This window comes from Salvelinus namaycush, chromosome 14 (assembly GCF_016432855.1).
Source record: "Salvelinus namaycush isolate Seneca chromosome 14, SaNama_1.0, whole genome shotgun sequence".
NCBI lineage: Eukaryota > Metazoa > Chordata > Actinopteri > Salmoniformes > Salmonidae > Salvelinus > Salvelinus namaycush.
In genome coordinates, this window is record NC_052320.1 from 37,053,212 (window position 1) to 37,067,792 (window position 14,581).

General features: G+C 42.3%; 1 protein-coding gene across 6 annotated transcripts; it reads right to left on the reverse strand.

Annotated features, from left to right (window-relative positions):
- Window positions 1-1,216: 1,216 nt before the first annotated feature.
- On the reverse strand, window positions 1,217-13,564 carry LOC120059479 (glucose-6-phosphate 1-dehydrogenase). 6 transcript variants are annotated; one of them, XM_039008562.1, is made up of 14 exons: window positions 13,290-13,453; window positions 12,656-12,694; window positions 11,619-11,740; window positions 7,983-8,020; window positions 7,783-7,891; window positions 7,435-7,652; window positions 7,030-7,188; window positions 6,773-6,898; window positions 6,565-6,658; window positions 6,192-6,378; window positions 3,889-4,124; window positions 3,659-3,735; window positions 2,985-3,077; window positions 1,217-2,880 (listed from the first exon to the last, which is right to left on the reverse strand). In XM_039008562.1, exons 1-14 carry the CDS (start codon window positions 13,297-13,299, stop codon window positions 2,790-2,792), a joined length of 1,599 nt encoding a protein of 532 aa, XP_038864490.1. In that variant the 5' UTR covers window positions 13,300-13,453; the 3' UTR covers window positions 1,217-2,789. The 6 variants fall into 6 exon arrangements, with proteins under 6 accessions (XP_038864490.1, XP_038864489.1, XP_038864491.1 ...); XM_039008561.1 differs by having other exon boundaries at window positions 7,030-7,191; XM_039008563.1 differs by lacking the exons at window positions 12,656-12,694; window positions 13,290-13,453 and adding an exon at window positions 13,483-13,564 and having other exon boundaries at window positions 7,030-7,191.
- Window positions 13,565-14,581: the final 1,017 nt, after the last annotated feature.

Below are 14,581 nucleotides of genomic sequence, written 5' to 3' on the forward strand. Positions count from 1 at the left end.
TACATTTAGATAAGTATTCAGACCCTTTACTCAGTACTTTGTTGAAGCACTTTTGGCAGCGATTACAGCCTTGAGTCTTCTTGGGTATGATGCTACAAGCTGGCCACACCTGTATTTGGGGAGTTTCTCCCATTCTTCGCTGCAGATCCACTCAAGCTCTGTCAGGTTGGATGGGAAGCGTCGCTGCACAGCTATTTTCAGGTCTCTGCAGAGATTGTGTATAAGTCCGGGTTCAGAGACTTGTTCCGATCCCACTCCTGCGTTGTCTTGGCTGTGCACTTAGGGCCGTTGTCCTGTTGGAAGGTGAACCTTCGCCTGGAGCAGGTTTTCAGTAAGGGTCTCTCTATACTTTGCTTCGTTCATCTTTCCCTCGATCCTGACTAGTCTCCCAGTCCTTGCTGCTGAAAAACATCCCCACAGCATGATGCTGCCACCACCATACTTCACCGTAGGGATGGTGCCAGGTTTCCTCCAGGCGTGACGCTTGGCATTCAGGCCAAAGAGCTAAATCTTGGTTTCATTAGACCAGAGAATCTTGTTTCTCATGGTCTGAGAGTTCTTTAGATGCCTTTTAGCAAACTCCAAGCGGGCTGTCATGTGCCCTTTACTGAGGAGTGGCTTCTGCCTGGCCACTCTACTATAAAGGCCTAATTAGTGGAGTGTTGCAGAGATGGTTGTCCTTCTGGAAGGTTCTCCCATCTCCACCATCAGGTTCTTGGTCACCTCCCTGACCAATGCCCTTCTCCCCCGATTGCTCAGTTTGGCCAGGCAGCCAGCTTTAGGTAGAGTCTTGGTGGTTTCAAACTTCTTCCATTTAAGAATGATGGATGCCAGTGTTCTTGGACCTTCAAATACTGCAGACCTTTTTTGGTACCCTTCCCCAAATCTGTACCTCGACAAAATCCTGTCTGTTTGTGAGCTCTACGGACAATTCCTTCGACATCATGGCTTGGTTTTTGCTCTGACATGAACTGTCGAAGTTGTCATCAAGGCAAAGGGTGGCTATTTGAAGAATCTCAAATAAAATATTGTGATTTGTTTAAACACTTTTGTTAACTACATGATTCCATATGTTATGTCTTAGTTTTGATGTCTTCACTTATTGTATAATGTAGAAAATAGTGAAAAGAAACCTTGGAATGAGTAGGTGTCCAAACTTGACCGGTAGTGTGTGTACACACACACACACACTTCTAGAGACCAATACCTGTATCAATTGAGAATGCACACTGCAGAAATTACTGGTTTATTGCAAGTTTGGAAATATAACATGAATGTTCGGTCTATAGCAATACAGTACGTCATTATAAAGATGGCATCATATGTTGACCCTGTGACAGACTTTGCCGTTTCTAAACAAAAAACAGTAACTTAATAGGCCTGAAAATGTAAACAAAAAGGAATGAAACAGTCACAGCTCTTTTCTTGGAATTAAGCACACTAAAGCCTTGTTCTAGTACAATTTTGCTTTGTAAGAAATTGGAGAGGAAACTGCCTGCAGAAAATATTGACCCCTGCATTCAACCACCATGTTTTAAACCCACTTCAATGCAACAATTATTATGCAATCATGATTTTGCTTGGTCCAAAATAGCATAAGAAAAACAAAGATTACATTAATAGAAAAACACTTAATCTGTTAAAGGGATACTTTAGGATTTTAGCAATGAGGCACTTTATTTACTTCCCCAGAGTCAGATGGACTCATGGCTACCATTTGTGTCCAGTATGAAGGAAGTTAGAGGTAGTCGGGCAAGCAAACGTTAACTAGCGTTAGCGCAATGACTGGAAGTCTATAGGTATCTACTAGCATAATGGCAGATACCTGTTTGATCCTGCCAGTAGCATATGCTTGTCTCAAAGATTAAGCCAAGCATATGCTTGTCTCAAAGATTATGCCATGCCAGTCATTCGTGCGAACACTACAGTAGTTAGTTTCGTGAGACCATGATATCGCTAACTTCCTTCATACTGGACACAGAGACAATAGTATCCACGAGTTTTGGCCTCATTGCCAAAATCCCAAAGTACCCCTTTAATACAGGTGGTAATAGCAGAGGGTGGTAGACATTCATTGTAATTCCCACCATTAAAAACAGGTTATCCATGTTTTGTTCTCAGTCTCCATGTAAAAACACCCAGGTCTAACTTTTGGTAGCTATGATCACTAGCTGATCACAGAGCTGTAGAATGTTTTGTCTAAGAGTAGCCTAATTCTGTTTCTCTCCCTTCTGCCTCAAGTGTGTACTGAAGAAAGTGGAAACCTCTCCAGCCCATGCTTACACCCATTCAATGGAATCAGTCCTGTTCTCTACCACTCTCCCATTCCGAAGTTTGCACTTGTACACCCCCCCCCCCCTTATGGGATGGACTGGTGTGATGAGTATGTTGGAAATAAGTGCACACTTCTGGGTGAAGGGTAGCGAATTGGATCGCAATCAGCTTTTGAATCCATGACGAGAAGTAAAAGCTGAAACAGAATTGGGCTAGTGTTCGCTCGCTCTTCCCTTGTTCCCCAGTGGTTAAGCACCTCCTCCCTCCCTAGTTAAGACCTGACAGATACAAGTGACACCAGAGCATTAATGTAGTACCTGAGACCTAGGCTATGCTCCAATACTATTAAATAGCTTCCTTTCCATATTTCCTAGTCTTTCTCGACGGTTGCCGTGACAGGTCTGGAAAGGAAAGAGCAATAGTAGAAACCACCAGACCCAAAGACATTCAAAAGTATTGCAACGTTACACCACTCTGCCTCTTCCTCTACCCATCCCTCTTCTTCCTCTCCTCCCTCACAGTCGGTGGGGGTTGACCCATTTGTATGTTCCTTCGTAACGGAAACCGACCCTCTTTGAGAGCTCGTCCGCTTCCGTTGGACCCCGGCTAGGAAGAAGGAAAGGAACAAATCCATCACAAAAACTATCGCTGACAAATGAATGTGACTATTGACATGAGATAGTTGTTAAACTGTGACTGGTAAATCTTACCTTCCATATTTGTAGGGTGTGGGGGGAGTCTTCTCGTTCTCTATCTGATGAAGGAGAGGCGTAAAGATCCTCCAGGCTTCCCTCAGCTCATCACTAAGAGAAAATATAATGTAAGGGACAGTAATGCAGCCAATGGGAGAAGCAACCCTATGGCACCATGTAGTGGACAGAATAATGCATGGGCGATATACCGTATACCGGGGTATTTCAAAATGCCGGTGGTATGATTTTCAAAACCGATTTGGGGGGGGGGGATTGAGAGCGGCTTGGTCTAATCCAATCGTTGCAGCAGACTCAACCGATACCCCGCCCGTTTTCTTAAGACAGACCTAGACAATAGTTGTTCGGATCACACAGCGCTTCACACGGTTTGAGTGAAAGAGATGCATGCTGGCAGCAGAAGATAACTTTTTCCGATGACAGATAATTACAAACAAAAAAACACTTGTCATAATCGTATTCTGAAAATTCGATACTCGTTTTGTCCGAGTACTCTGCACACCCCTACCTGGAAGTGCATCCCCCTTGTGTGCACTTCCGGTAATACTATAATACGGCACAGAAACAGGGTGGGACATTTGGATACGGCCCAACCCTAATGCATGTTCATGGTCTTATTTGCATAACACAAACATTATGGCAACAGAGGGAACTTCGGAGACAGACGGACTGACCTTCTGACAAAGTGCATCTGGCTGCCACAGAAGACGTCCAGGATGAGACGCTCGTAGGCGTCGGGCAACTTCACATCCTGAGGAGAGAAGATTACAGTGAAAATGGAGCAAATATGTTTGAACGTTTGTGCCTGCATATGGGTTGCTAAAATGGGAGAGTGTGGCGAGGTAGTGTGTGTGGGTGTCCCTTTTCTAGGAATGATTGGGTGTGTGTTCATTCAGTATCTCACCTTGTATCTGCTCTTGTAGGTGAGGTCCAGCTCCGTCTCCTCGGGGTGGAAGTACACGCCTGGTTTCTTGCTCATCATCTTGGCGTAGACGGCCTCGTTGGGCTGCACGCGCACAACCAGCTCATTCCTACGACACTGCGCGCCAAAGATGTCCCCCGGGACGTCGGTGAACTGCAACCGGACCTCTGCTTTCCGCTCATTCAGGGCTTTGCCGCAACGCAGGATGAAGGGAACCCCTTTGGATGAACAAATAGTTATTTAAAATGTCCAATGCAGCCGTTTTTATCTCTATCAAATCATTTCTGGGTAACAATTAAGTACCTTACTGTTATTTTCATTGGAAAATGGTAAAAAATAAAATAAAAATGCTTCTTAGAAAAGAGCAATTTCTCAAGCAAGAATTTTGCGAGGACTGTCAGAGGGGTTTGAGCTGGGAGGGAAAACTGAAAATGTGTTGTTATTGGCAGAGAGGTTTGGAACTTTATGATTGGTCTAACTAATTTACCACATGGTGATGTGACATGGAAGGCCAAAACTCCCTCCCACCAAAACAGGCTGACATTTCAGGCTGTCTTCTCAAATAACTCTTATACTAGCATTATCATAACTTTCACAGTTTTATTTGAACCTCCGTGTGGAAATACAGTACCAAATCAAGTTTGGACACCTCATTCCAGGGTTTTTATTTATTTTTACTATTTTCTAAATAGTACAATAATAGCGAAGACATCAAAACTATGAAATAACACGTATGGAATCATGTAGTAACAAAATAAAAAGGGTTCAACAAATGAAAATGTTATGAGATTCTTCAAAGTAGCCATCCTTTGCCTTGTTGACAGCTTTGCATTCTCTCAACCAGCTTCATGAGGAATTCACCTGGAATGCATTTCAATTAACAGGTGTGCCTTGTTAGTTAATTTGTGGAATTTCTTTCCTTCTTAATGCGTTTGACCCAATCAGTTGTGTTGTGTCAAGGTAGGGTTGGTATACAGAATATAGCCCTATTTGGTAAAAGACCAAGTCCATATTATGGCAAGAACAGCTCAAATAAGCAAAGAGAAATGACAGTCCATCATTACTTTAAGACATGAAGGTCAGTCAATCTGGAAAATGTCAAGAACTTTGAAAGTTTCTTCAAGCGCAGTCACAAAAACCATCAAGCGTTATGATGAAACTGGCTCTCATGAGGACCGCCACAGGAAGGGAAGACCCAGAATTACCTCTGCTGCAGAGGATGAGTTACCAGCCTCAGAAATTGCAGCCCAAATAAATGCTTCAGAGTTCAAGTAACAGACACATCTCAACATCAACTGTTCAGAGGAAACTGCGTGAATCAGGGTTTCGTGGTCAAATTGTTGCAAAGAAACCACTACTAAAGGACACCGATAAGAAGAGACTTTCTTGGGCGAAGAAGCACGAGCAATGGATATTACTGTCGGAAATCTGTCCTTTGGTCTGAGGAGTCCAAATTTTGGATTTTTGGTTCCAACCACTGTCTTTTTCAGATGCTGAGTTGATGAACGGATGATCTCCGCATGTGTGGTTCCCACCGTGAAGCATGGAGTTGGTGTGATGGTGCTTTGCTGGTGACACTGTCTGATTTATTTAGAATTCAAGGCACACTTAACAAGCATGGCTACCACAGCATTCTGCAGCGATAAGCCATCCCATCTGGTTTGCGCTTAGTGGGACTATCATTTGTTTTTCAATAGGACAATGACCAAAGACACCTCCAGGCTGTGTAAGGGCTATTTGACCAAGAAGGAGAGTGATGGAGTGCTGCATCAGATGACCCGGCCGCCACAATCACCCGACCTCAACCCAATTGAGATGGTTTGGGATGAGTTGGACCGCAGAGTGAAGTAAACAAAGCCAACAAATGGGAACTCATTCAAGACTGTTGGAAAAGCATTCCAGGTGAAGCTGGTTGAGAAAATTCCAAGATTGTGCAAAGCTGTCAAGGCAAAGGGTGGCTACTTTGAAGAATCTAAGATATATTTAGATTTGTTTAACACTTTTGGTTACTACATGATTCCATATGTGTTATTTCACAGTTTTGATGTCTTCACTATTATTCTAAAGTCTCGAAAATAGTGAAAATAAAGAAAAACCTTTGAATGAATAGGTGTCCAAACTTTTGACTGGTACAGTATAGATAAAACAAAAAAATATATAATCCCGTTTTTGACTGCACTGGGCCTTTAAGAGTTATCACTGAGTAGTGAGCTGGTTTGACCAGACAGTGAAAGCACAACAAGCAACAACACTATGCGATGGAGAGAGAAAGCAGAGGTTCTCACCATCCCAGCGCTCGTTGTGCACGTAGAGCACAGCTGTGGCAAAGGTGGCCTGGGTGGAGCCTTTGGGGACAGTGGGGTCATCAAGGTAACCCAGCTTGGCGTCCCCCTCTCCCTCTGGGTCGCCCACGTACTGCCCCAACACCACATCTGACATGGTAATGGGGGCGATGCACTTCAGGACTTTCACCTGCAGGGGGAGACAGTGGTCAGGGAGAGTAAGTAAGAAGTGATAGGTTTGAAGACTAATTGTTGATTCTGTTTGTTTGTTTTTTACTAATAAAGATGATATCAGTAGTTTTCTAGAGGAGCCAATGGTAAAGTCAAGTAAAGATGTGTTTTGGGCTTTAGCCAGGTTGTGCCCATGTTATTGTACCTTTTCATCCCTGACATCATCAGAGCTGGTGGAGGCTGGCTTCTCCATGGCAACCAGAGAGAGCATCTGGAGCAAGTGGTTCTGCATGACATCACTAAAGAAAATACGGTATTGGTGGTGAGAAGTTAGACGGACTAGTAGAACATGGCAAGAATAAATGCCTTCATTGAGGTTTGATTTCATTAAGCACTAAGCCAGTTCCCCTCACCGGATGATGCCAAAGTCGTCAAAGTAGCCACCTCGGCCCTGGGTGCCGAAGGGTTCTTTGAAGGTGAGGACCACACACGCTATGCTGTCCCTGTTCCAGATTGGCCCAAAGATCCGGTTCCCGAACCTGGAACATTTGTTTAACCTCAGCCATTTGTTTAACCTCAGCCTGTTTAACCTCAGCCTTATTGACATGGACATAGCTGAGAGACACAGCTGTCTGTGACAAGGTTTATTCATGTTCTCTCATCTCTGTACCTGAGGACCATGAGGTTCTGCACCATCTCCTTGCCCAGGTAGTGGTCTATGCGGTAGATCTGATCCTCAGTAAACAGGGAGGAGAGGTGGGTGGACAGCTCCTCAGAGCTCTGCAGGTCACGACCAAACGGCTTCTCCACAATCACCCTGTTCCAGCCCCTACTAAACACACACAGATAGGACGGGAGTTCAGCATGGTTTGGTTATTTAACAGCAGAAGAGGGGAACTTTCATCTCATGAACAACCCTTCCCAGACAATACCAATTACATATACAGCAAGTGGATTAAATATGACCAGGCCTGTCCCAGTCCCTACCAATAATGAAGGATTCAGAGGAGAGGGAGTCTGAGACTAAACAGTAAGACACAGTCAGAACTACAGTAGACATAACAGGCTCACTGACTTGGTGCTCATGCAGTGGTGCTTAATGTTCTTGGTGACATCGTGGTAGATGCTGGGCGGCAGGGCCAGGTAGAAGAGGCGGTTGGCCTCACCACCCCCGGGCAGGGACAACAGGTGGGTGTGGAGGTTGGAGAAGGCACTCTCATCCGCATACTTCCCACTGACATAGGAGTTACGGCTGAAGAACACAGACAACCGCTCCGCCTCAGAGTCTGCCACCTGGGACCACAGAGCGATAGGAACGTTGTCACATGTCGTCATTGGTTTTAGCACATGCACAAACACATTAACGGTGTCAAATGTGGGTCAGTGTGTAATGCTTGATGATGTGTTCATGGGAAAGTCTTACCTTCAGATAGGGCATGCAGGCAGTTTTGATGGCATCCACCGTGAGGTCAGAGCGGGCAAAGCCCACAAAGTGAGTCTGTTCAGGAAGGAGCCCATCTCTAAACAACCACCTGAGTGAGACGGGGGAGAAGAATAGAGAAAGGCTCATAATTAGTCTTATTACATGACACCTCACAACTGCCCTGGGCTACACATACTCACCATAGAGTTGGGTAGATTTTCTTCTTGGCTAGATCCCCCTAAAGAGCATTGTAAACACAAGACCAGATTAGTCACCTCTAAAATAGTTAGTTGAAACAGAGGTCCCTGGCCTATATAGCCTAGTGGCACTACAAGACAGTTCATTCAAGGTCTGTCAGTGTGGAGTTTACTAGTACAGTAAACAAGGCTATAAATAAGGGTTCCTTACTTGATACTACTCCTGGTTGCAGTTTGGACAGTTAGTAGTAGGCTGTAGTGGCCTATTTAGGATTTACGCAATAGCAGTAATCCAACTGGGAGCACTGCTAACTACAGAGAGGCAGCAGCAGCGACACAGCCTGAAGAAAACTGGCAGAGTACAAAGCCAAAGAATATTCTGAAGGCAATAACCCTTACGAAATCTGGTATGAAATAAATGGAGAGATTACCTATCATCGCAGAGAATAATAAAAAAAATATAGATGACAAAGCAACACTGTTAAACATCTATACAGGCACAATAACTGAGGAACACTTTTTTTTTTTTTTATCTAACAAAGCGTTCCTCACTAGTTTCAGCACCACTATACCACGGGTCCTTCAGTAATGTTTTTTAGCGAATGCTGGGTTATCTGATGTTTGTCACTTGAGGAAATGCTTCAAAAATAAAAATCATTCATCCGAATGGCCTTATTGACTATTATTTATGAGCTTATCTGTTTCGTATTCCAGTGAGGGGTGTTGGTTTGCTGTGTAATACTGAATCATTTGCTTAGTGTGCCTTTCAATGACACATTGAGTTACACCTTTAAACTGATGTGCTATGAACTGCTGGCCTAGTGTCCCGCCTCAGCTGAGAGAAAAATGCAAATGTAGGGTGACTCGACAAAGATCTCTTCACTCTTCCGTTCATGATGAAAGTCATGAACACCGATCCCACTATATTCCTCTCTCCCTTTCACAAAAGCAGACACAATCTCAATTACCACGTTTCCATCCACAGTTTTTATGCAAGTTAAGTCATACCGTATAAAAAAAAATCACGACAGCTGTCAACAGATATTTTTGTCTTTCTGTGTTAATGATGCAAGAAATGGTTGTGGAAACGTGGTTATGCACAAACATTGATATAATAACCATCATATCGAAGTAAACTTGGAGTCACGTGATGAAACATAAGCCTTATTAGATAGCCTAGTTTCTCTCACCATGAATATGTTTTCATTGCTTTAGTGAAGTGAAAATAGAGATTACCTTCAATAATTGGAAATGTGACCATGTTCCTGTGCCATGGATCAACAGATGAATATTTGGCCTACAATCTTACATCACCATTAGGCTAAGTACAGTCCCATCCAGCAAGCCTGTATGGTACCTTGTACCAAGGTAAGTGTGCAATATTTACTGAACCGTTTCATTGGCACAGCAACTGCAATGAGGCCATCTTGAGTGAGGTGGTGTGCACGTGCAACACCACCTGGTGATTGGTTTGTGCTTGTGGAGTGACAAGGACCAGACTGCAGCATTGGAAACAAAGCATATTTTACAGTAGCCTATGCATAGCCTTTTGTAGTACAATCACTGTTCCTAAAAACCACAGCTCTGCCTTACCATTACCCCATCCTGATTCCAGACTTGCCTCTATTGCTATGACAGGAAACTGCTGACAGACAGTGACACTGCACTATTCAGCCCTTGTTCCACTCCTTTCAAACAAAAGTAAATAGAGCAGGAGAAAGTAGATGGAAGAGAAGTGGGCGGAATAATTAAATATCAGAACTACTCTCCCACACTTTATCAGCAAACTAGGCAGGTCTTTACAAGTCAGCAGAGAACAAGGAAACAGGAAATAAACCGTGTAGGCCTAGAGAGGGTGTCATTCCTAGAGAAGGAAATAGTATAAGAAAATGCAACTTCAGAGTGCCTGGACTTAGTCACTGGATTGATAATCCTAGTAGGTATTGAAAGGAGAATAAATTATTATAGGCTGTGGGAAATATGAAATTCTGGCTCGTTAAACTCGCTCTAAATGACTGGGTAACTTGGTCATTATGCTGAGCTCTCAAAACAATTGGTCAACAAAAGATCAGTTCTTACACTATGATTGGCCAACAAACTATTTGTGCCCAAATGATTGCCTAACAAATGGTCTGAGCTGACCATGATTGGCTAACAAACAGCCTGTGTCCAAACCATAACCAACAATCAGGAACCTTGTTATGTTTGTTCTCTATATCAAGGCCAGACTACAGAAAGCTCAAGTGATTCTGGGGTTGCTTAGTTACACAAGCGCTGTTATGTGTCTCAATGAAATTTAGACATTTCCTCAAAACAGGTCATGTGCAACCTCTCTCTTTTCCGTTTTAAATTTTCAACACAACTTTCTCACAAAATGTGTTCCCTTCTATGTCCACCTAAAATCTATTATAAAGTGTTTATAAAAAAGGTATAACAGATTCTGCAGTTTGGTAGCCTACATTTAGTAAATAGCTAGGCTAATCCAGTGTCTTAGATATATCTTGAACTTCCTCATTAACCAAGTTTTTTATGAGAGTAAAGTACATGTCGGATAAAAAAAATATATTTTTTTTAAAGTAATAACAAGCCTGATGGTAACAGAATTTTTCGGTAAACTTTCCAAATGCCAACAAAACAAAAAACGCTACACAAGGTGGGATATTTCTGTGTCGGTTAAATTAATATTGCGAGAAATGCTGGTGGAAACACTTTTACACGCAAACACTGATACAATAACCATCATATTGAAGTAAGCTTAGTCACACGATGACACGTTGTGTGGTCCTCCCACTACAACTCATCAGGAAAGCATGCCGTTTATTAGGCTACTAAGGAAATAAGTGATGAACTTCACAGAGTGGTGAAAGTGCAAGGTGATGAGCTTGATGCTCCGTTTCAATAAATATCGAGGATCTTATTCTGATAATCGATGCTTGGCTGCCATGACATATAAAAATAATATTGCTCTTTTGTCCATAATAACCTCATGTAGGCTATACATGTGCTCCAGCCAACAGAGTGCAGATAGCACTGTTGGCTAGAGCGCATGTGCAAATACCAGAGTCGGCACATTCTCTATATACAGTAACAAAACAAATTCGGTGAGAAAACCATCAGTAGAGTTGAAAACGCATTGGAAACCCCTTTAACTTTATTTATTTGGTACATGGGAATTTAACCGCAAAATGTATTTTTATGTGCACTACGTCATCTCGCACAGCCTTTTATATGCAACAAGTACATTTTATGGGAACATCTCTGGTGGGAAAATGCACATATTGTTTTTATGCAGATTTTAGAATATTCGCATGAAAATCTGTCGCCAATTGGATGGAAATCTAGCTGAAGAATGCATTACAAGTTTCATTTCATAATCGCTCATACATTTTCTGAGCATTTCATAAATGTCCACAAAAAAGGTTAGATGATGTTCGCAATCTCAAGTGATTCACTTATTTTGTCAGTCACTCTCTCCAGTAAGCATCCAACACACACACACTCACATCCATCATTCCATTTACTCAAACAACTTTTGTAATGATACAAATCATTTTGACAGTGCTTTGAAGGTCTAAAACATGCAGGGTCATTGATCAATTATCAGAGTAACCTCTCACAACCCCTCCCCCCCCCCCTCACCGATGCTCCCATGATGATGAAGATGTGAGCGTCGGACTGACGGAACTCCTCATCCTCATGCAGCTCCTTCCGCAGCTCCCCAAACACCTCGGACCGAGAGAGGGGAATGGAGCTCATTTTTCCTAGGCAAAGGTAAATGTCAAAAAACAAGTCATTATCAAGAACAGGATTGATTGGCCTAACATTTATGATAACACTTGTGGGAGGAACACACACACACGTTCACACAAGAACAATACAGTGTAGTCCACTGTAGTCTAGTTTAATAGCGTAAGCCTATTGAAGGCGTGACTTCAAGTTAAAACTATTTGTAGAATATCACACTATTACGCAAATAGACTAGAGCAGTACTCTGGGCCCTGACTGACACAATGATTCATACCAATGGAGTACAAACAGCCACAACCACTTTTCAAACACAAAACAAGTTCAACACTGCTTTCAAACAATGAATTTTCTAGACATTCAGAGAAACAGCCTTGGGATAAACAAAGGAGGCTGGCACCAATAAGTGAAAGAGAACAATAGATTGAAACATTCTTAGTTGTACCTCCTTGTGTGCTATAGGCAGTAAGATTGGTCATAGAGGAACAGATATTTGGAAAGTGTAGATCTACTTTCAGGAAGCACTTGTCGTTTTCTTTTCAGGAGAACAGTTTTAGCCCTAAATATTTTTAACAAATGTCACTTTATTTGAAAAGGACACTTAAAAAACACAGCCTATATAGAGTCTATAAAACCACAAATCATATGGTAAAGATATTAAACCATTTTAGGCCAAACTTTTCTTCTCATACGGCTGATAAGAAATCAAGACATTGTGTGCCACCTTCAAAAATAGTAATACTCTTATCTTACCTACACGGAAATGGTGTAGACCTAAGACCTTGTTTAGCACCTCTTCTAAGTCGATATTTTGTCACATAATATGTAAGTGGAATAGACTAAATAAGTCCACTAAGAAATACACAAAATCTACATGCAAGACGACACAGTAACATCACTATTTCTGTATACGCCAGTAATCATAATCATACCGGGTCCTTGTTGTGCAATGGCAACACCGGCCGGTCTCTCTTGGGTCAGGGAGAGAGAGAATCCACAACAAGAGCAGGGAGAGGGGTAATTAAACGGTCAATGTAATATTAGCTAGCTAGCTACAGTTTACAGAATGTGCACCTCTCTCGGATAAGCATTCTCCACTTTGCAGACACAAATAGTCACAACACACCATCCACTATAATGTTATTAGCAAAATCCTCAACCCAATCCCGTATTTAAAAAGGCTCAACACATCTAGCCGTGCTGTGACCACAAATAACACGGGGTACGTTTAGCTAGCCAAGCTAGCTAACTTAGACGAATTTGCACCTGTACACGGTAACGTTAGCTAGCTAGCAAACTAGTCACGCTCTATACAAAATATTTGGACCTAGGTTACCCACCAAAGTAACTAGCTAACTATAAATGGCACGAGTTTCTTTAATAACAAAACACCAAACAGACACTATCGTTAGCGAAAACATCCCAGCATCATACTCGTGGCTGTTTTGACAGAATGACAAGCATGCAGTCAGCTGCAAAATGACCCGTTAGCGCGCGGCTAGCTGTCAATGTGTTCGTAGTAGGCAGAGGGATACCTTTTTATTTTTATTTTTAAATAACACTTACTTCCAGCCATTTCCAATTCAAACGATTAACTTTAACTGCGAATGCGGAGATTACAGCGTGAACCCCGACCGACACTTCTGTAAATTGCCAAGCCCCAAGCTACTTGCAGTGCATCTCTAACGCAGTTTCCTTCTTCCCTGTTATAATGACACAACTGAATTCAGTGATTTTATTGGTTTAAAGAGAAACTCACCAGCGCTCGATGCACTTCCCATTACTGATGGCTTCAATGACGGCACATTCCGAAAGACAAATGAAAGATGGACGGGGCGGAGTTCTAGTGTGCACTCTTCAGAGAATAATACACCAATCAAAGTGAACAGCTAGCCCACTGACATGTACATTAAGTGGATCAGTAGTAGTAGGCTACTAGAGGCCAATACTGCCTGGGATTATCAATGCAGTCATGTATTAAACCGCATGAACGAACATGGAAGAGATACCAAAAGGCAAACACTTCAAATTCTAAATACAAAAGGTCAACAAGTCATAATCTGCTATGGAATATGTCCGTAGTCCATTATCTGAAAATACTTAATTTCAGAGGGGATTATTAGAACGACGTATATGCGTATGCTTGATTTAATTCTTCATGATATTGTAGAGAACGGCGGTTCAGGGAAGCGAATCCGCGTCGCTGGTGTGAAAAAAGCAAGCACCCTATGCATCGCGCTAATAGGGTTAACCCACTTGGTAATAATTGTAACAGCGAGGATAGCTACAATATATACCACACACAGTACACAAAAAAAATTGAAGGAAAACAAATGTCGTTTGGGATGGTGAATTGTAAAGAATCTCACAAATTCAAATTTTGAAGTGTACAAAGCACTAGTGCCAAAACAGAAACGATCACAAATTCCTCTAACTGGGATCCTCTACAAAAGATCTTCAAAAGCCTCAACATTTTCAGTTTCTCCTTTTAATAAATAAATAACACAACACATAAATTCAAACTGGGCAGTGTGCCATATTTCATAAATTAATGTGTTGTAATCAAAAAAGTGCAGGGCTCCCAAATGTAATGCATAATGGAGATGTCCACCTTCCTCCATGGATCCCATAGGCTGAGTCACAGCTATTCATCACCACTTTATCTCGGTCTACTGTCAAGTATTTGCCCGGAAGAGGGATTCTTCAGGAGAGAACACCATACACACACACACAATGTAATTAGAACAATGTTGAGCAGAATAAAAGGCTATTGTGCACTGCAAGTGACCACAATGCTCTGTTCTGCACTTTCCTCCTAAAGAAACAGTGCAGCATGAATATAGCCAAGCTGTGTAACA